The 23,334-nt window shown below is 41.1% G+C and overlaps 1 protein-coding gene across 1 annotated transcript in view; it reads left to right on the top strand.

Annotated features, from left to right (window-relative positions):
* The window catches only part of CKAP5 (cytoskeleton associated protein 5), a 397,759-nt gene extending 375,705 nt beyond the window's left edge, over positions 1–22,054 (top strand). Inside the window, exon 38 of the mRNA XM_053689307.1 lies at positions 21,925–22,054. Within this exon, the coding sequence (XP_053545282.1) occupies positions 21,925–22,054 (130 nt within the window). The remainder of the gene's footprint in view (positions 1–21,924) is intronic.
* The last annotated feature ends 1,280 nt before the right edge of the window (positions 22,055–23,334 follow it).

Below are 23,334 nucleotides of genomic sequence, written 5' to 3'. Positions count from 1 at the left end.
AACAATTCTTTTTTTCAGATCCTCAGAGAGTTCTTTGCCATGAGGTGCCATGTTACACTTCCAGTGACCAGTATGAGAGAGAGTGAGAGCGATAACACCAAATTTAACACACCTGCTCCCCATTAACACCTGAGACCTTGTAACACTAACGAGTCACATGACACCGGGGAGGGAAAATGTCTAATTGGGCCCAATTTAGACATTTCCACTTAGGGGTGTACTCACTTTTGTTGCCAACTGTTTAGACATTAATGGCTGTGTGTTGTTATTTTGAGGAGACAGCAAATTTACACTGTTATACAGGCTGTACACTCACTACTTTACATTGTAGCAAAGTGTCATTTCTTTAGTGTTGTCACGTGAAAAGATATAATAAAATATTTACAAAAATGTGAGAGGTGTACTCACTTTTGTGAGATACTGTGTATATGTATATATGTATATATATATATATATATATATATATATATATATAAATCCAAACAGCATGCACTCCAGATCATATACAAAACAACTGCCTTGGGTGCTGATCACAAAATAAGTAAACGTAAAAAACAGAATAGCACTCCAAAGATCTTATAGTAGAAAAAGTCACTTTACTCGTATTAAAGTGACTTTTTTTTACTATAAGACCTTTGGAGTGCTATTCTGTTTTTTACATATATATATATATATATATATATATATATATATATATATATATATATGGGTAATCCTAGGATTACCCGGATAAAACGGACATTAGTGGCTGTGGTTCACTTGGGGTGGATGCTAGAGGATCTGCGGGGCGCCCCCCTTCAACCCCCCAGGCAGAGGCAAAAGAAATATTGTAGATGGGGAAATTACAATACATCGGGCTTTACCCACAGCTGCTTGGGTAATGTCCGTTTTACCCGGTTAATCCTAGGATTACCCGAATTTCTTTCTTTACCCATATAATACACACATTTATTTATATATATATATATATATATATATATATATATATATATATATAAATAAATATTATTATATTTTTTATTTTGCTAATATGTATTGTCCTGGGACAGACCCTTTTCATTATTCCCTTACTGTTTTGCCCACGTCAGCTTTTTTGGCATGCTTAGTTTGTATTTTGCGCATCAGCCTCTAGGTTTACACACGTGTGGTTAACGCTTGTCGGGTTAGTGAACGTCCCTTTAGTCTTTCTACAGTTTTATTCTTGCATCGGGCCAGTTTACACATCTGGTTAGTCCTCGGTTATGCGCACGTCGGGTATTGGTGTGCAAAATTCCTTTTTAGCTGTTACTTTTTCGCACATTGATCAGTGTTATCTGTCCTCGGATTTAATGTTAATGTCTCCTGCTTTGTTTTGCAGTTCGACTTAGTTTGCATTGTACCTGAGTCGTTTTTAAAAAAGCTACTTAGGAGGGGGTAAGTGGTTTCTATTCCTCAAGAGCTTTTTATGGGGGATATAGTTTTTATTGCATTGCTTTGCCATATACTTTAATGGAGCAGTTGGATTTTGTTCCCTAAATCTATCCAAGAAACTGAGTCTCCTGAACACCTTTTTACCATTATTAGATGTGCTTATTGTAAAAAAGCTGAAGTGCCTTCTTCAGCTCATTTATGTGGCTCATGTTTAGATTGGTCTGATTTCATAAACAAATCTAATGCTGTTTCTGGGTATTAATGCACCTACTGTTCATTACAAGAAAATGCTGATTTAGTGTCACCTACTGTGAAAAACTTTATCAAGGCTGCAGTTTCTGAGACGCTGGATGCTCTCCTGCCTTCAAACAAGCGTAAAATGTCAGTTCAGATTTTACCTTCTACGAGTGCTATGTGCCCTAAGACCAGGGAAACAGTTATGTCTTCAGATGGTGAAGTTTCCTCCGAGGGTGAGGACACCTTATCTGCTGTTAAACCAGAGTTATAAGTTGAACATTTGTTCTCTTTTAAGGGAGGTCTTAATTACTTTAAAGGTTAAAAAGCCTATTTTTTCTGATGATAAACCTTATAATCGTTTAAATTCAGTTATTCTCCCTGAGGTTTTCCCTATTCCTGATCTTGTCTCTGACATGATTTCTAGGGAATGGTCTAAGCCAGGTAATTATTTTACTCCTTCTGCAAGGTTTAAAAAGTTATATCCTCTACCTGCTACCTCTACCAAGGTGGATGGGGACTTCTCCTGGCTAAATGTACTATTATTCCTTTGGAAGACGGTACTTCTTTTAAAGACCCTTTAGACAGAAAGTTAGAGTCTTTCATAGAAGGACCTTTTTACATGTAGGTAATATTTTCTGGTCATTCTATTGCTGATGTAGCTTCTGCTTTTACTTACTGGTTGTCTAGTCTTTTAGAGCAGTATTCTGATGACTCTGCTAGTGCAAATCTTCTGAGAGCTTGAAAATTTCTTTTATTTGTGGTGCTTTATTTGATATTGTGAAGATTAATGTCAAAAGCGTGCCTTTGGCAGTCCTTCCCAGAAGAGCTTTATGGTTTAAAGGGATAGTCTACAATAGCATTTTTATTGTTTTAAAAGATACATAATCCCTTTATTACCCATTCCCCAGTTTTGCATAACACAGTTAATTAATAAATATACTTTTTACCTCTGTGATTACCTTGTATCTAGGAACCTTCTGACAGCCCCCTGATGACATGACTATGACTATTTATTATCTATTGACTTGCATTTAGCATTGTGTTGTGCTAAATCTTAAATAACGTTCTGTGCCTGAACACAGTGTTATCTATATGGTCCACATGAACTATAAAGTCTTTTGTTGTGAAAAGCAATTTAAAAGCATGTGATTAGAGGCAGCCCTCAAAGGCTTAGAAATTAGCATATGAGCCTACCTAGGTTTAGTTTCAACTAAGAATACCAAGAGAATTAAGCAAATTTGCCGATAGAAGTAAATTGGAAAGTTGCTTAAAATTACGTGTCCTATCTGAATAATAAAAGTTTAATTTTGACTAGACTGTCCCTTTAAATCCTGTTCTTCTGATATGGTGTCTAAATCTATTATCTCTTTCCTTTCAGGTTCTGATTTTTATTCTATTTTATCTATTGTTATTGGAGGTGAAGGGGCTTTTCTTCCTCAGGACAGAAAGTCTAGAGGGAAATCCAAAGCTTCTAATAGTCTTCGTTCCTTTTTGTCAGAATAAGGGACAAAAAGCTGACTCCTATGCTCAAAAGCAAGGCTTCTCTGGCTAACTGGAACAAGTCAAAGCAGAAAATCTATCCCTACTATCAAAACTGCTGCAGCCCCCGATCCAGAAGTTCTGGTAGGGGGCAGATTAAGCTTTTTCAGGAGGCTTGGTTTCGGTCTGTTCCAGACCCCTGGTTTCTGAATATAGTTTCTCAAGAATATTGAATAGGTTTCAGTTTTTCTGTTCAATGTTCCAAAGAATTCTGTAAAAGCTCAAGCTTTTTTCCAGTCTGGCTCAGATCTGTAAAATATGGGAGTAATTGTTCCAGTTCCTTTGCAGGAACAGGGGATATGATTTTATTAAAATCTCTTCATTTATCCAAAGAAGGAAGGTACTTTCAGACCAGTTCTAAATCGAAATGCTCTCATCAGGTTTGTAAGGATTCTATCTTTCAGAATGGCTGCAAATTCAGTTTATGTGCACAATATATTTTAAAAGATGCTTGCCTGCATATTTCTATTCACAGAGATAATTTCCAGCTTCTGTTGTTTGCCTTTCTGGACAAACCTTTTCAGTTTACTGCTCTTCCATTTGGTCTGGCTACAGCTCCAATGATATTCACAAAGATTCTGGGTGCACTTTTATCTGTGATCTAGTTTCCATGTTGTTTCCATACCGGAACGACATCTTGGTTCAAGCTCCATCTTTTCCTTTAGCAGAATATCACACCAACCAAGTCCTTCTTGTTTCTTCAACAGCATGGTTGTAGGATCAATTTTCCAAAGAGTTCTTTGGAACCTTAGACAAAGGTAACTTTCTTGGGTTTTCAAATAGATTCAGTATCCATGAGTCTTTCTCTAACAGAGCAGATAATGTTAAAATTGGTGTCAGCTTGTCTGAACCTTCAGTCTCTCTTGTTTCCTTCAGTGGCTCTAAGTCCTAGGTTTCATGATTGCAGCCTCAGATGCAATTTAATTTGCTTGATTTCACATGAGGTCTCTACAGCTTTGTATGCTGCGTTAATGGTGCAGAGATTGTACTCAGCTGTTTCAAACAATATTTTTGGATCCCAGTTCAAGTCAGTCTCTAACTTGGTGGCAGGATCTTCAGTGTATTATTCAGGGGGCTTCTTTTGCTCATCCTACCTGGACTGTGATCACTACAGATGCAAGTCTCTCAGGTTGGGGATCCGTTTAGGGGTTTCTGACAGCACAGGGAGTTTAGGATCCTCAGGATGCGAGGTTACCAACCAATATTCTAGAACTCTGTGCAATTTTCTGAGCTCTTCAAGCTTGGTCTCTTGAAAAGGGAGTCTCGTCTACGTTTTCTAACAATGTCAAAGCAGTAGCTTATGTCCATCAGGGGGACGGGACTCACAGTTCCCTGACAATGATGGTGCCTCGTATCCTCACATGGACAGAACCCAATTCTTGTCTAGTTTCTGCAATTCATATTCCAGGAGTGAACAACTGGGAGGCACTTTCTCAGTCATCAGACCTTCTGTCCCAATGTCCTTTTTTCTTTCTGGATCTGAAGTCTCTGAACTTGATAGAATGGAAATCGAATGTTTAGTCCTTAAACATTCTGTGATTGAAACCTTAATTCATGCTAGTAAACCTATAACTAGGAAAACCTATCACAAAGTCTTCATTTCATGATGTATAGATTGTTTTTTCTTGGCATTGTTTCAGAATTCCTAGGATTTTGCTGTTTTTGCAGGGTGGTTTGGATAAGAGCCTATCTGCCCGTTCTCTAAAGGTGGCAGATTTCTGCTCTTCCATTCTTGATTGCTATTATTGATAATTTTGTTCAGGCTCTGGTTTGTATTAAACCTGTAATCAAGTCTATTTCTCCTCTATGGAATATTAACTTGGTGTTAAAGGTTTTGCAGGCTCACCCTTTTGAAGCTATGCATAAAATTGACATTAAAGTACTTTCTTGGAAAGTGTTATTTCTTTTGTCTATTTTTTTCTGCTAGAAGAGTTTCTGCATTGTCTGCTTTTTCTTGTGAATCTCCTTATCTGATTTTTCATGAGGAGAAGGCTGTTTTACAGACATCATTTGATTTGTTACCTAAGGTTGTCGCTTCAGACAACTTTAGCAGATAATTTGTTGTTCCTTCTTCATTGTGTCCTAATCCTAAGAATGCTCCTGATAGATCATTGCATTGTTTGGATGTTGTTAGGGTATTTATGCTACTATGAACTTTAGACACACTTCTAGTTTGTTTTATTGGTTTTTTTTTCCTTCCCTAGAAAGTTTCTGCAGTTTCTATGGCCTCTTTACTGAAACTTTGTATTCACAAGACTTATTTGGAGGCAGGTCAGCCTCCACCACAGCAGATAACTGCTCATTCATCTCGGTCAGTTGCCACTTCTTGGGCTTTCAAGAATGAGGCTTCAGTTGATCAGATTTGCAAGGAAACTACTTAGTCTTTGCATAACTTTACTAAATTCTACCATTTTTTTTTTTTTTTTTGCTTCTTCTAAAGCAGAAAGGTTCTGTTTGATTTATTTTACGTGCATTAAAAAATAAATATAACTATATAATTTTATTTGGGTTGTGGATTTAATTTCTCAGTGAAAATTTATATTTCTCCAACATAGGTGTGTCCGGTCCACGGCGTCATCCTTACTTGTGGGATATTCTCTTCCCCAACAGGAAATGGCAAAGAGCCCAGCAAAGCTGGTCACATGATCCCTCCTAGGCTCCGCCTACCCCAGTCATTCTCTTTGCCGTTGCACCGGCAACATCTCCACGGAGATGGTTAAGAGTTTTTTGGTGTTTAAATGTAGTTTTTATCCTTCAATCAAGTGTTTGTTATTTTAAAATAGTGCTGGTATGTACTATTTACTCTGAAACAGAAAAGAGATGAAGATTTCTGTTTGTAAGAGGAAGATGATTTTAGCAAACGTTACTAAAATCGATTGCTGTTTCCACACAGGACTGTTGAGATGAAGTAACTTCAGTTGGGGGAAACAGTTGGCAGACTTTTCTGCTTGAGGTATGACTGGCCACATTTCTAACAAGACTATGTAATGCTGGAAGGCTGTCATTTCCCCTATGGGGACCGGTAAGCCATTTTCTTAGATTAAGTAAAAGAATAAAGGGCTTCATAAGGGCTTAAAAAACTGGTAGACATTTTTCTGGGCTAAAACGATTACTTTGCTAGGCATATTTGGCAGATTATAACTCTTAATAGTTATTATAATCTTGGGGATTGTTGTAAAAAAACGGCAGGCACTGTATTGGACACCTTTTTCAGATGGGGGCCTTTTCTAGTCATAGACAGAGCCTCATTTTCGCGCCACTAATGCGCAGTTGTTTTTGGAGAGCAAGGCATGCAGATGCATGTGTGAGGAGCTAAGAACCACTGAAAAAGCTTATAGAAGGCGTCATTTGGTATCGTATTCCCCTCTGGGCTTGGTTGGGTCTCAGCAAAGCAGATACCTGGGACTGTATAGGGGTTAAATGTAAAAACGGCTCCGGTTCCGTTATTTTAAGGGTTAAAGCTTTCAAATTTGGTGTGCAATACTTTTAAGGCTTTAAGACACTGTGGTGAAATTGAACAATTCCTTCATACTTTTTCACATATTCAGTAATAAAGTGTGTTCAGTTTAAAATTTAAAGTGACAGTAACGGTTTTATTTTAAAACGTTTTTTGTGCTTTGTTGACAAGTTTAAGCCTGTTTAACATGTCTGAACCATCAGATAAGCGATGTTCTATATGTATGAAAGCCAAGGTTTCTCCCCATTTAAATTTATGTGATGATTGTGCCATAGTGTCCAAACAAAGTAGGGACAATGATGCCACAGATAATGATATTGCCCAAGATGATTCCTCAAATGAGGGGAGTAAGCATGATACTGCATCATCCCCTTCTGTGTCTACACCAGTTTTGCCCACACAAGAGGCCCCTAGTACATCTAGTGCGCCAATACTTATTACCATGCAACAATTAACGGCTGTAATGGATAATTCTATTGCAAACATTTTATCCAAAATGCCTACTTATCAGAGAAAGCGCGATTGCTCTGTTTTAAACACTGAAGAGCAAGAGGACGCTGATGATAACTGTTCTGACATACCCTCACACCAATCTGAAGGGGCCAGGAGGGAGGTTTTGTCTGAGGGAGAAATTTCAGATTCAGGAAAAATTTCTCAACAAGCTGAACCTGATGTTGTAACATTTAAATTTAAATTAGAACATCTCCGCGCACTGCTTAAGGAGGTATTATCTACTCTGGATGATTGTGACAATTTGGTCATTCCAGAGAAATTATGTAAGATTTACAAGTTCCTAGAGGTTCCGGTGCCCCCCGATGCTTTTCCCATACCCAAGCGGGTGGCGGACATAGTAAATAAGGAGTGGGAAAGGCCCGGCATACCTTTTGTTCCTCCCCCTATATTTAAGAAATTATTTCCTATAGTCGACCCCAGAAAGGACTTATGGCAGACAGTCCCCAAGGTCGAGGGGGCGGTTTCTACTCTAAACAAACGCACTACTATTCCTATAGAAGATAGTTGTGCTTTCAAAGATCCTATGGATAAAAAATTAGAGGGTTTGCTTAAAAAGATGTTTGTTCAGCAAGGTTACCTTCTACAACCAATTTCATACATTGTTCCTGTCACTACGGCAGCGTGTTTCTGGTTCGAAGAACTAGAAAAGTCGCTCAATAAAGAATCTTCGTATGAGGAGGTTATGGACAGAGTTCAAGCACTTAAATTGGCTAACACTTTTATTTTAGATGCCGCTTTGCAATTAGCTAGATTAGCGGCGAAAAATTCAGGGTTTGCTATCGTGGCGCGCAGAGTGCTTTGGCTAAAGTCTTGGTCAGCGGATGTGTCTTCCAAGACAAAATTGCTTAACATCCCTTTCAAGGGTAAAACACTGTTTGGTCCTGATTTGAAAGAGATTATTTCAGACATCACCGGGGGAAAGGGCCACGCCCTTCCTCAGGATAGGTCTTTTAAGGCTAAAAATAAGCCTAATTTTCGTCCCTTTCGCAGAAACGGACCAGCCTCTAATTCTACATCCTCTAAGCAAGAGGGTAATACTTCTCAACCCAAACCAGCCTGGAGACCGATGCAAGGCTGGAACAAGGGTAAGCAGGCCAAGAAGCCTGCCACTGCTACCAAAACAGCATGAAGGGATGGCCCCCGATCCGGGTCCGGATCTGGTGGGGGGCAGACTTTCTCTCTTTGCTCAGGCTTGGGCAAGAGATGTTCAGGATCCTTGGGCACTAGAAATAGTTTCTCAGGGTTATCTCCTGGAATTCAAGGAACTACCCCCAAGGGGAAGGTTACACAGGTCTCAATTATCTTCAAACCAAATAAAAAGACAGGCATTCTTACATTGTGTAGAAGACCTGTTAAAGATGGGAGTAATTCATCCAGTTCCAATAGGAGAACAAGGGATGGGGTTTTACTCCAACCTGTTCAGAGTTCCCAAAAAAGAGGGAACATTCAGACCAATTTTAGATCTCAAGATCCTAAACAAATTTCTCAGGGTTCCATCGTTCAAAATGGAAACCATTCGAACGATCCTTCCTACCATCCAGGAAGGTCAATTTATGACCACGGTGGATTTAAAGGATGCGTACCTACATATTCCTATCCACAAGGAACATCATCAGTTCCTAAGGTTCGCTTTTCTGGACAAGCATTACCAGTTTGTGGCACTTCCATTCGGATTAGCCACTGCTCCGAGAATTTTCACAAAGGTACTAGGGTCCCTTCTAGCGGTTCTAAGACCAAGGGGCATTGCAGTAGTACCTTACTTGGACGACATCCTGATTCAAGCGTCGTCTCTGTCAAAAGCAAAGGCTCATACGGACATCGTCCTAGCCTTTCTCAGATCTCACGGATGGAAAGTGAACAAAGAAAAAAGTTCTCTGTCCCCGTCAACAAGAGTTCCCTTCTTGGGAACAATAATAGATTCCTTAGAAATGAGGATTTTTCTGACAGAGGTCAGAAAATCAAAACTTCTAAGCTCTTGTCAAGTACTTCATTCTGTTCTTCGTCCTTCCATAGCGCAGTGCATGGAAGTAATAGGATTGATGGTTGCAGCAATGGACATAGTTCCTTTTGCACGAATTCATCTAAGACCATTACAACTGTGCATGCTCAGACAGTGGAATGGGGATTATACAGACTTGTCTCAGACGATTCAAGTAGATCAAAAGACCCCAGAGTGGGTCATTGTCACGACCGACGCCAGTCTGGTGGGCTGGGGCGCGGTCTGGGAACCCCTGAAAGCTCAGGGTCTATGGTCTCGGGAAGAATCTCTTCTCCCCATAAACATTCTGGAACTGAGAGCGATATTCAATGCTCTCAAAGCTTGGCCTCATCTAGCAAAGGCCAAATTCATAAGGTTTCAATCAGACAACATGACGACTGTTGCATATATCAACCATCAGGGGGGAACAAGGAGTTCCCTGGCGATGGAGGAAGTGACCAAGATAATTCAATGGGCGGAGGATCACTCCTGCCACTCTTCTGCAATCCACATCCCAGGAGTGGAAAATTGGGAAGCGGATTTTCTGAGTCGGCGGACATTCCATCCGGGGGAGTGGGAACTCCATCCGGAAACCTTTGCCCAAATAACTCAATTATGGGGCATTCCAGACATGGATCTGATGGCCTCTCGTCAGAACTTCAAGGTTCCTTGTTACGGGTCCAGATCCAGGGATCCCAAGGCGACTCTAGTAGATGCACTAGTAGCACCTTGGACCTTCAACCTAGCTTATGTATTCCCACCGTTTCTCTCATTCCCAGGCTGGTAGCCAGGATCAATCAGGAGAGGGCTTCGGTGATCTTGATAGCTCCTGCGTGGCCACGCAGGACTTGGTATGCAGACCTGGTGAATATGTCATCGGCTCCACCATGGAAGCTACCTTTGAGACAGGACCTTCTTGTTCAAGGTCCATTCGAACATCCGAATCTGGTTTCCCTCCAACTGACTGCTTGGAGATTGAACGCTTGATTTTATCAAAGCGTGGGTTTTCAGATTCTGTAATAGATACTCTGATTCAGGCTAGAAAGCCTGTAACTAGAAAGATTTACCATAAAATATGGAAAAAATATATCTGTTGGTGTGAATCTAAAGGATTCCCATGGAACAAGATAAAAATTCCTAAGATTCTATCCTTTCTACAAGAAGGTTTGGAGAAAGGATTATCTGCAAGTTCTCTGAAGGGACAGATCTCTGCTTTATCTGTTTTACTTCACAAAAGGCTGGCAGCTGTGCCAGACGTTCAAGCGTTTGTTCAGGCTCTGGTTAGAATCAAGCCTGTTTACAGACCTTTGACTCCTCCCTGGAGTCTAAATCTAGTTCTTTCAGTTCTTCAAGGGGTTCCGTTTGAACCCTTACATTCCGTAGATATTAAGTTATTATCTTGGAAAGTTTTGTTTTTGGTTGCAATTTCTTCTGCTAGAAGAGTTTCAGAGTTATCTGCTCTGCAGTGTTCTCCGCCCTATCTGGTGTTCCATGCAGATAAGGTGGTTTTGCGTACTAAGCCTGGTTTTCTTCCGAAAGTTGTTTCCAACAAAAATATTAACCAGGAGATAGTTGTACCTTCTTTGTGTCCGAATCCAGTTTCAAAGAAGGAACGTTTGTTACACAATTTGGACGTAGTCCGTGCTCTAAAATTCTATTTAGAGGCTACTAAAGATTTCAGACAAACATCTTTGTTTGTTGTTTATTCGGGTAAAAGGAGAGGTCAAAAAGCAACTTCTACCTCTCTTTCTTTTTGGCTTAAAAGCATTATCCGATTGGCTTATGAGACTGCCGGACGGCAGCCTCCTGAAAGAATCACAGCTCACTCCACTAGGGCTGTGGCTTCCACATGGGCCTTCAAGAACGAGGCTTCTGTTGACCAGATATGTAAGGCAGCGACTTGGTCTTCTCTGCACACTTTTGCCAAATTTTACAAATTTGATACTTTTGCTTCTTCGGAGGCTATTTTTGGGAGAAAGGTTTTGCAAGCTGTGGTGCCTTCCGTTTAGGTGACCTGATTTGCTCCCTCCCATCATCCGTGTCCTAAAGCTTTGGTATTGGTTCCCACAAGTAAGGATGACGCCGTGGACCGGACACACCTATGTTGGAGAAAACAGAATTTATGCTTACCTGATAAATTACTTTCTCCAACGGTGTGTCCGGTCCACGGCCCGCCCTGGTTTTTTAATCAGGTCTGATGAATTATTTTCTCTAACTACAGTCACCACGGTATCATATGGTTTCTCCTATGCATATTTCCTCCTGTACGTCGGTCGAATGACTGGGGTAGGCGGAGCCTAGGAGGGATCATGTGACCAGCTTTGCTGGGCTCTTTGCCATTTCCTGTTGGGGAAGAGAATATCCCACAAGTAAGGATGACGCCGTGGACCGGACACACCATTGGATAAAGTAATTTATCAGGTAAGCATATATTCTGTTTTTTGAAATCCCTCCCTTTATGATGTTATTACTCATAGAATCCACAGCTTGGGTATTCATTCTGAATAGTAATGGATCATGGACTCTCACCACATGTTTTAAAAAATATATCATTTATGCTTACCTGATAAATTAATTTATTTTATGGTGGTGAGCGTCCACGTGACCCCACTCTTATGGTTTTTATGGGGTTAGTTTCTACTTCAACACATCTCTCTTTCCCTGCTCCGTTTTTGGCTCTTATTCTTATTTCTTACCTGACTTTGCTTGGCTATATGTTAGACTAAGGTATGTGGGAGTGGTTTTATAGAGCTCTTGTTGTTTGGGAATCTTTGCCTCCTCCTAGTGGTCGAGAAGAGTAATGGATTGTGGATTCTCTCCACCATGAAATAAATTAATTTATCAGGTAAGCATAAATGATGGGGGGGGGGGGGGGTTGTAAATAAAGTTGGAAGTGAGTACAATAGTCTTAAATAAATTACTCTTGCCAATATTCAGACTTCCTCTAATGGTGTAAAGTTTCAAAAGGCCCTAGTAATTACAAGCCATAGTAAAATAAATTAAAGAAGAAAAAATTCATATAATGGCGCAAAGGGATATATCTTGTGTCCAACTCAAGGAGGCAAAGTCACCTTAGGTAAAATATGGCTTTATCCACTAATCCTCTGGTCTACAGTGTGGTGCTCCCTGGTCTTCCTTAGATGGGCCTGAATGCAGACTGTTGTGCTATGCAAGGTAGAGGAAGGTGCTACAGGTAAGTAGTAATTTCAACTTCCACAACCCTTTTGACTATTCCCAGAACATCTAGACATTGTTTAATACTTTCAGACCAAGTGAACACTAGGCTGAAATGTTTTTTTTTGTTTTATACTTTTGGATAAAACATGTACTGTTTCTTTTAGAGGTTACGGTACAGACACTAACATATCAGCAGGATCAGTGTCACTCATAATGCAGGCTCCTTTTGGAGTTTGTATAGCCCCAAACACCTGCAATTTACACAGCATTATGGATGCATTGTGTGTAATTTGCTTAATTTAAAAATAGTTTAGCAAGGTTTGAATTGGCTAGTGACTTTCTTTCTCTCAGTTGTGCACATTGTGCTATACTTGTGTCTGCTTTATAATCTATAGAGAATTCAGGTTAAGCTCAGGTCTTTGACTATCAGCTAAAGGTGTGGAGAGATCTACTGGTCATGTAACCCCCTAATATTTATATGTACTTTGTAATTTTGCCTGTTTTTTGTCCTCTCTGTTTCAATGCGTTAAGCATATTTCTAATCCTAGACAGGGAAGTTTCACTACATCTCTCCTGGTGGACAGGGTCTTAATGCTCCTTAATCTGAACCCTCGGAGGGCTCTACTGCTATCCATTAATTTTAAAGAATATGTACATTCAGCAATGGCTGATATGGTCACCTTCCGGAAAGATGTGTGCCTTTCCTTACAAGCAATTTTCTTCTGGGTCTGTTGAAATGGTTCATATCAATGCTAAAACTGCTACTATTTCTTTCATACAGGTGGTTGGAGTCAATCCATTACTCATGGCAATTACCTTCCCTACCACTAGGTGGAGGAGGCAAAGATTCCCAAACCTCAAGAGCTCTATATAATCCCTCCCACCTCACCATACCTTAGTCTTTTCTTTGCCTCCGCTGGTGGTGGCTGAAGAATGAAGCTGTGCATGCGTTTTCTTCTCAGAGTGGGGGTTTCAGTGTATTTTAAGGCCCAGTTTCCACTCAGAGTGCAGTGCTTGTCAGATTTATTCACTTTGTGGGAATTTCTTCATAAACTTTCTATAATTGGTCGCAGGACTTGTTTGTTGCCTCCATTTATGCATCTAAAATATACTCTTATTCCATTACCTCTGCTGATATGTTTCAGTACTGATTTGGCTGTCTGCTACTTGGATGGTGGATGAGTGTATAAGTATTATTTTTTTTATTATCCTTATAAGACACTTTATGGCTATGTTTGTGCATTATGGGTTATAATGTATTTAGGAATCTAGACATGGTGAAGACGACTTGCTAAAGTTCAAACCGAGCATCAGAATGGGGAAAAAAGGGGATTTAAGTGACTTTGATCATGGCATGGTTGTTAGGTCCAGACGGGCTGGTCTGAGTATTTATAAAACTGCTGATCTACTGGGATTTTCACGCCCAACCATCTCTAGGGTTTACAGAGAATGGGCCGAAAAAGAAAAAATATCCAGTGAGCGGCAGTTGTGTGGACGAAAATGCCTTGTTGATGTCAGAGGAGAGTGGGCAGACTGGTTAGAGATGCAACAGTAACTGAAATAACCACTCGTTACATCCAAGGTATGCAGAATACCATCTCTGAACGCACAACACGTCAAACCTTGAAGCAGATATGCTACAGCAGCAGAAGACCACACCGGGTGCCACTCCTGTCAGCTAAGAACAGGAAACTGAGGCTACAATACGCACAGGCTCACCAAACTTGGACAATAAAAGATTGGAAAAACATTGCCTAGTCTGATGAGTCTCAATTTCAGCTGCAACATTCAGATGGTAGGGTCAGAATTTGGAGTAAACATGAAAGCATGGATCCATCCTGCCTTATATCAACAATTCGTGGTAGTGGTGGAATGTTGTGGGGGATATTTTCTTTGCACACTTTGCGCCCCTTAGTACTAATTTAGCATCGTTTAAACACAATGGCCTACCTGAGTAATGTTGCTGACCATGTCCATCCCTCTATGACAACAGTGTATCCATCTTTTAATGGCTACTTCCAGCAGGATAATGCACAATGTCACAAAGCTCAAATCATCTCAAACTGGTTTCTTGAACATGACAATGAGTTCACTGTACTCCAATGGCCTCCACAGTCACCAGATCTCAATCCAATAGAGCACCTTTGGGATGTAGTGGAATAGGAGATTCGCATCATGGATGTGCAGCCGACAAATCTGCAGCAACTGTGTGATGCTATCATGTCAATATGGACCAAAATCTCTGAGGAATGTTTCCAACACTTTGTTGAATCTATGCCACAAAGAATTAAAGTAGTTTGGAAGGCAAAAAGGGGTCCAACCCGGTACTAGCAAGGTGTAACTAATAAAGTGGCCAGTGAGTGTATATACTGTATGTGTCTGTGTGTATATATATATATATATATATATATATATATATATATATATATATATATATATATATATATACATACAGTATATATGACAGAATCATTCATTATTATTCCCCTTATAGTTTGTTTACGTGCATCAGTTATTTTGGGTGCCTAGTTTTTTGGGGGGTTTTAGCGCCAGCCTTGCGCACTATAAGGGGTATTTTTTTGCCATCATTTGTTGGGTTAGTGCACAACAGATGGTTTCCCTTATAGCAGGCAATTGATTTTGTGCATGGTCCTTACTTTAGTAGGTTTTTTACCTTCTGTCTTTCTTATGCTATGACAGTTTGGTTTTGCGGGAAAAATTATTTTTGATTCACAAGGCTTATTTGGAGACAGGTCAGTCTCCATAGCAATGGATTGCTGCTCATTCTGGTAGATCAGTTGCCACTCCATGGGCCTTTTAGAATGAGGCTTAAGTTGACCAAATTTGCAAGGCAGCTACTTGGTATTCTATGCATACTTTTTTCGAAGTTCTACCATTTTGAAGTGTTTGCTTCCTCTTAGGCAGCTTTTGGTAGAAAGGTGCTTCAGGCAGTTGTTTCAGTTTGATTCTTTGCCTATTTGATTTATTTATGTGCATTTGGAAAATATTAAAATAATATGATTTTAAGAGATTTTATCTTTTATTGGGGTTGTGGACTTATATTCTCAGTGAAATAGATGGGGTTTTTTAATCCCTCCCTTTACCCATGAGTAATAAATTGTGGGCTCTGACCACCTGTATGAAAGAAAACATAAAACTTGAGACCCTACCCTATGTTTATTTTAAGTTTTTTGGGGTCTTTTTTTAAGCACATTCCCTGCTCCTTTTCGTCTCTTGTTTCTTTCTCTAAAGAAAGATTATTTTAAGAGGAGTGTTAACAGTTTGGTGGACACTGGGGACTGTGGAGCCACAAAGTACTAGGGACTTTACTGATAGTCGCTTGTACTCCAGACATTTCAGTGGCTCCTTTTTATCTGGAAAATATTCTGGTGCATGTTCCTCTTCAGAAGGCAGTCAATCACAGTGTTTTACTGTTTATACTATGCAGACGCAACTTTCTCTAACCTCACTTTTCCTTGGCTAAGGTATGATTAGGTGGGATGGTTTTATAGAGCTCTTGGGGTTTGGGAATCTTTGCCCCCTTCTAGTGGTAGGGAAGATAATGCCCATGAGTAATGGATCATGGACTCTTATCACCATAAAATAATTTAATTTATCAGGTAAGCATAAATTATGTTTCTCTTAAGTGTATCCAGTCCACGGATCATCCATTACTTGTGGGACATTCTCCTTCCCAACAGGAAGTTGCAAGAGGATCACCCCCAGCAGAGCTGCTACATAGCTCCTCCCCTCACTGCCATATCCAGTCATTCTCTTGCAACTCTCAACTAAGATGGAGGTCGTAAGAGGACTGTGGTGTTTTATACTTAGTTTATTTCTTCAATCAAAAGTTTGTTATTTTTAAATGGTACCGGAGTGTACTGTTTATCTCAGGCAGTATTTAGAAGAAGAATCTGCCTGCGTTTTCTATGATCTTAGCAGAAGTAACTAAGATCCTTTGCTGTTCTCACATATTCTGAGGAGTGAGGTAACTTCAGAGGGGGAATAGCGTGCAGGTTTTCCTGCAATAAGGTATGTGCAGTTAAAATATTTTTCTAGGGATGGAATTTGCTAGAAAATGCTGCTCATACCGAAGTAATGTAACTAAAGCCTTAAATGCAGTGATAGCAACTGGTATCAGGCTTATTAATAGAGATACATACTCTTATAAAAGTGTATTTTAAAACGTTTGCTGGCATGTTTAATCGTTTTTTACATATGTTTGGTGATAAAACTTATTGGGGGCCTAGTTTTTTCCACATGGCTGGCTTGAATTTTGCCTAGAAACAGTTCCCTGAGGCTTCCCACTGTTGTAATATGAGTGGGAGGGGCCTATTTTGGCGTTTTTTTTGCACAGCAAAAATTACAGACACAGACATCCAGCTTCTTCCTGCATGATCCAGGACTTCTCTGAAGGGCTCAAAAGGCTTCAAAAGTCGTATTGAGGGAGGTAAAAAGCCACAGTAGAGCTGTGGCAGTTGTGACTGTTTAAAAAACGTTTTTGTCATTTGTTATTCCGTTTTTGGTATTAAGGGGTTAATCTTGCAAGTGGGTGCAATGCTCTGCTAACTTATTACATACACTGTAAAAATTTTGTTAGTGTAACTGCATTTTTTCACTGTTATTTCAAAATTTGGGAAAATTTGTGTTTCTTAAAGGCGCAGTAACGTTTTTTTATATTGCTTGTAAACTTGTTTTAAAGTGTTTTCCAAGCTTGCTAGTCTCATTGCTAGTCTGTTTAAACATGTCTGACACAGAGGAACCTACTTGTTCATTATGTTTGAAAGCCATAGTGGAGCCCCATAGGAGAATGTGTACTAAATGTATTGATTTCACCTTAAACAGTAAAGATCAGTCTTTATCTATAAAAGAATTATCACCAGAGGGTTCTGTCGAGGGGGAAGTTATGCCGACTAACTCTCCCCACGTGTCAGACCCTTCGCCTCCCGCTCAGGGGACGCACGCTAATATGGTGCCAATTACATCAGGGATGCCCATAGCGATTACCTTGCAGGACATGGCTGCAATCATGAATAATACCCTGTCAGAGGTATTATCTAGATTGCCTGAATTAAGAGGCAAGCGCGATAGCTCTGGGGTTAGGAGAGATACAGAGCGCGCAAATGCTGTTAGAGCCATGTCTGATACTGCGTCACGGTATGCAGAACATGAGGACGGAGAGCTTCAGTCTGTGGGTGACATCTCTGACTCGGGGAAACCTGATTCAGAGATTTCTAATTTTAAATTTAAGCTTGAGAACTTCCGTGTATTGCTTGGGGAGGTATTAGCTGCTCTGAATGACTGTAACACAGTTGCAATTCCAGAGAAATTGTGTAGGCTGGATAGATACTATGCGGTGCCGGTGTGTACTGACGTTTTTCCTATACCTAAAAGGCTTACAGAAATTATTAGCAAGGAGTGGGATAGACCCAGTGTGCCCTTTTCCCCACCGCCTATATTTAGAAAAATGTTTCCAATAGACGCCACTACACGGGACTTATGGCAGACGGTCCCTAAGGTGGAGGGAGCAGTTTCTACTTTAGCAAAGCGTACCACTATCCCGGTTGAGGACAGTTGTGCTTTTTCAGATCCAATGGATAAAAAATTGGAGGGTTACCTTAAGAAAATGTTTATTCAACAAGGTTTTATTTTACAGCCCCTTGCATGCATTGCGCCTGTCACTGCTGCGGCGGCGGCATTCTGGTTTGAGGCCCTGGAAGAGGCCATCCAGACAGCTCCATTGAATGAAATTATTGACAAGCTTAGAACGCTTAAGCTAGCTAACTCATTTGTTTCTGATGGCATTGTTCATTTGACTAAACTAACGGCTAAGAATTCCGGATTCGCCATCCAGGCGCGTAGGGCGCTATGGCTTAAATCCTGGTCAGCTGACGTGACTTCAAAGTCTAAATTACTCAACATTCCTTTCAAGGGGCAGACCTTATTCGGGCCTGGCTTGAAGGAAATTATTGCTGACATTACTGGAGGCAAGGGTCATACCCTTCCTCAGGACAGGGCCAAATCAAAGGCCAAACAGTCTAATTTTCGTGCCTTTCGAAATTTCAAGGCAGGAGCAGCATCAACTTCCTCCCCTTCAAAACCAGAGGGAACTGTTGCTCATTCCAGACAGGCCTGGAAACCTAACCAGTCCTGGAACAAGGGCAAGCAGGCCAGGAAGCCTGCTGCTGCCCCCAAGACAGCATGAAGGAACGGCCCCCTATCCGGGAACGGATCTAGTGGGGGGCAGACTTTCTCTCTTCGCCCAGGCGTGGGCAAGAGATGTTCAGGATCCCTGGGCGTTGGAGATCATATCTCAGGGATATCGTCTGGACTTCAAAGCTTCTCCTCCACAAGGGAGATTTCATCTTTCAAGGTTATCATCAAACCAGATAAAGAAAGAGGCATTCCTAAGCTGTGTGCAAGACCTCCTAGTAATGGGAGTGATCCATCCAGTTCCACGGACGGAACAAGGAAAGGGATTTTATTCAAATCTGTTTGTGGTTCCCAAGAAAGAGGGAACCTTCAGACCAATCTTGGATCTAAAGATCTTAAACAAATTCCTCAGAGTTCCATCATTCAAAATGGAAACTATTCGGACCATCCTACCCATGATCCAAGAGGGTCAGTACATGACCACAGTGGACTTAAAGGATGCCTACCTTCACATACCGATTCACAAAGATCATCATCGGTTCCTAATGTTTGCCTTTCTAGACAGGCATTACCAATTTGTAGCTCTTCCCTTCGGGTTGGCCACTGCCCCGAGAATTTTTACAAAGGTTTTGGGCTCACTTCTGGCGGTTCTAAGACCGCAAGGCATAGCGGTGGCTCCGTATCTAGACGACATCCTGATACAGGCGTCAAGCTTTCAAATTGCCAAGTCTCATACAGAGATAGTTCTGGCATTTCTGAGGTCGCATGGGTGGAAAGTGAACGTCGAAAAGAGTTCTCTATCACCACTCACAAGAGTCTCCTTCCTAGGGACTCTTATAGATTCTGTAGAGATGAAAATTTACCTGACGGAGTCCAGGTTATCAAAACTTCTAAATGCTTGCCGTGTCCTTCATTCCATTCCACGCCCGTCAGTGGCTCAGTGCATGGAAGTAATCGGCTTAATGGTAGCGGCAATGGACATAGTGCCATTTGCGCGCCTGCATCTCAGACCGCTGCAATTATGCATGCTAAGTCAGTGGAATGGGGATTACTCAGATTTGTCTCCTCTACTAAATCTGGATCAAGAGACCAGAGATTCTCTTCTCTGGTGGCTTTCTCGGGTCCATCTGTCCAAGGGTATGACCTTTCGCAGGCCAGATTGGATGATTAGAACAACAGATGCCAGCCTTCTAGGTTGGGGCGCAGTCTGGAACTCCCTGAAGGCTCAGGGATCGTGGACTCAGGAGGAGAAACTCCTCCCAATAAATATTCTGGAGTTAAGAGCAATATTCAATGCTCTTCTAGCTTGGCCTCAGTTAGCAACACTGAGGTTCATCAGATTTCAGTCGGACAACATCATGACTGTGGCTTACATCAACTATCAAGGGGGAACCAGGAGTTCCCTAGCGATGTTAGAAGTCTCAAAGATAATTCGCTGGGCAGAAACTCACTCTTGCCACCTGTCAGCGATCCACATCCCAGGTGTAGAGAACTGGGAGGCGGATTTTCTAAGTCGTCAGACTTTTCATCCGGGGGAGTGGGAACTCCATCCGGAGGTGTTTGCTCAACTGGTCCATCGTTGGGGCAAACCAGAACTGGATCTCATGGCGTCTCGCCAGAACGCCAAGCTTCCTTGTTACGGATCCAGGTCCAGGGACCCGGGAGCAACGCTGATAGATGCTCTAGCAGCTCCTTGGTTCTTCAACCTGGCCTATGTGTTTCCACCGTTTCCTCTGCTCCCTCGACTGATTGCCAAAATCAAACAGGAGAGAGCATCGGTGATTCTGATAGCGCCTGCGTGGCCACGCAGGACCTGGTATGTAGACCTAGTGGACATGTCATCTCTTCCACCATGGACCATCTAATACAAGGTCCTTTCAATCATCCAAATCTACATTCTCTGAGACTGACTGCATGGAGATTGAACGCTTGATTCTATCAAGGCGTGGCTTCTCCGAGTCAGTCATTGATACCTTTAATACAGGCTCGGAAGCCTGTCACCAGGAAAATCTACCATAAGATATGGCGTAAATATCTTTATTGGTGTGAATCCAAGAGTTACTCATGGAGTAAGGTTAGGATTCCTAGGATATTGTCCTTTCTCCAAGAGGGTTTGGACAAAGGCTTATCAGCTAGTTCTTTGAAAGGACAGATCTCTGCTCTGTCTATTCTTTTGCACAAGCGTCTGGCAGAAGTTCCAGACGTCCAGGCATTTTGTCAGGCTTTGGTTAGGATTAAGCCTGTGTTTAAAACTGTTGCTCCCCCGTGGAGCTTAAACTTGGTTCTTAAAGTTCTTCAGGGAGTTCCGTTTGAACCCCTTCATTCCATTGATATTAAACTTTTATCTTGGAAAGTTCTGTTTTTGATGGCTATTTCCTCGGCTCGAAGATTCTCTGAGTTATCTGCCTTACATGGTGATTCTCCTTATCTGATTTTTCATTCAGACAAGGTAGTTCTGCCTACCAAACCTGGGTTTTTAACTAAAGTGGTTTCTAACAGGAATATCAATCAAGAGATTGTTGTTCCATCATTGTGTCCTAATCCTTCTTCAAAGAAGGAACGTCTTTTGCATAATCTGGACGTAGTCCGTGCCTTGAAGTTTTACTTACAGGCTACTAAAGATTTTCGTCAAACATCTGCCCTGTTTGTCGTTTACTCTGGACAGAGGAGAGGTCAAAAAGCTTCGGCAACCTCTCTCTCCTTTTGGCTTCGGAGCATAATACGCTTAGCCTATGAGACTGCTGGACAGCAGCCCCCTGAAAGGATTACAGCTCATTCTACTAGAGCTGTGGCTTCCACCTGGGCCTTTAAAAATGAGGCCTCTGTTGAACAGATTTGCAAGGCTGCGACTTGGTCTTCGCTTCACACCTTTTCAAAATTTTAAAAATTTGACATTTTTGCTTCTTCGGAGGCTGTTTTTGGGAGAAAGGTTCTACAGGCAGTGGTTCCTTCCATTTAAGTTCCTGCCTTGTCCCTCCCATCATCCGTGTACTTTAGCTTTGGTATTGGTATCCCACAAGTAATGGATGATCCGTGGACTGGATACACTTAACAAGAGAAAACATAATTTATGCTTACCTGATAAATTTATTTCTCTTGTAGTGTATCCAGTCCACGGCCCGCCCTGTCCTTTTAAGGCAGGTCTAAATTTTAATTAAACTACAGTCACCACTGCACCCTATGGTTTCTCCTTTCTCGTCTTGTTTCGGTCGAATGACTGGATATGGCAGTGAGGGGAGGAGCTATGTAGCAGCTCTGCTGTGGGTGATCCTCTTGCAACTTCCTGTTGGGAAGGAGAATATCCCACATTTCACTACACGAGAAATAAATTTATCAGGTAAGCATAAATTATGTTTTTTTTAGAGCAGACTTGTGTCACTGCCCTTTCGAGGTAAATTCCTTGAGTGGGGGATAAGGGGTTTAGAACTGCTGGACTTTGTCAATACTTTCTTAATTCCAGATATCAAAGGCTGCCTCTTCCTCCTAAAGTTGCCAGATCGTCCAAGACTGCAAGGATGCCTAGCTCATCAAAAATGAAACAAGCCAAGAAGTCCACTTATACCTCCAAGTCGGTGTTTCAGATCTTTTAAAGGGAGAGGAAACCCATTCTTTAATGATCCAGATAGAGCATACCATTTTAAACAACTCTCCATTTTACTTCTGTTATCTAATTTGCTTCATCCTCTTGGTATCCTTTGTTAAAAAGCATACCTAGGCTCAAGAGCTGGGCGATTGCTGCTGTACAAATATACCTCTTATAATTGGATTACTGATGTGTTTAGCTAACTCCTAGTAGTGCATTGCTGCCCATTCGAAAAAGATAAATTGATAACAGAATTAAATTGGAAAGTTGTTTAAAATAGTTTGCTCTAGCTGAATAAAGAGAGAAAAATTGAGTTTCAAGTTCCTGGTATTACAAATATACAAAATCTGTTTTTGGTGCAGCTGTGCCTGAGAGGAATTTCTCTCCTGCATTGTGGATCTATAAGGGAAAGGGGTTATTGCTCAGGCTTCTTTGGGAAATCAGGGTCAGGGTTTTCACTCAAAACTTTTCTTAGTTCTCAAAAATGAAGGAACATTTTATCCCATCCTGGATCTGAAGTTCCAAACAGTTTCTGAAGGTTCCATCCTTTAAGCTGGAAGTTATTCAAGCTATCCTACAAGTAGTGCAAGACATTCAGTTTGTTAACTATAGCCTCAAAATAATGTATATATGCTCATCCTGATTCTCAGGGATCGTGACATTCCTCTGATTTTTTTTTTATTTTTTAAGACGAGTATTAACAGTTTGGTGGAATCTCTGGGGGCTGTGAAGCCACAAAGTACTAGGGGCTTTACTGATGGTCTCTTGTACTCCAGCGTTTCAGTGGCTCCTTTTATCTGGAAAATGCATGTTCCTCTTCAGAAGGCAGTTAAAAGCAGTGTTTTACTGTTTATACTATGCAGACGCAACTGGTGCATAAATGCTCTCTAGTCCCAACTACTCCTTACTAGGGTTTATAATAGACTCTGTGTCCATGCTGCTGTCTTGGATGGAAGAGTTCAAACTCAAGCTTCATCAGCATGTGCCAGGTTATAGCACACTGTTTTCAACTGTTACCCAGTGCATGGAGGTGGTGAGCTTAATGGATGTTGTCCCAGTGCCTTCTACCAGCTGGGAAAAATAGACAAGATTACTCTCAATTTTAACACCTTTATCTGCAATATGTTTAATACAAAATGACTAAATATGGCTTGCCTATTAATTATTTGCATTCACTATGGCCAGGGTGCAGCTATAGTTGTAGTAGAATGAGCTGTCAAACTTTAAAATGTGCAGGTTGCTTTATGAGTTCACTAGAATCTAGTGTATCTTTCTTTTTTTTACAGG

The sequence above is a fragment of the Bombina bombina genome, chromosome 7 (assembly GCF_027579735.1).
Source record: "Bombina bombina isolate aBomBom1 chromosome 7, aBomBom1.pri, whole genome shotgun sequence".
In the NCBI taxonomy this organism is placed as follows: domain Eukaryota; kingdom Metazoa; phylum Chordata; class Amphibia; order Anura; family Bombinatoridae; genus Bombina; species Bombina bombina.
This window is presented reverse-complemented; position numbering and strand designations above follow the sequence as displayed.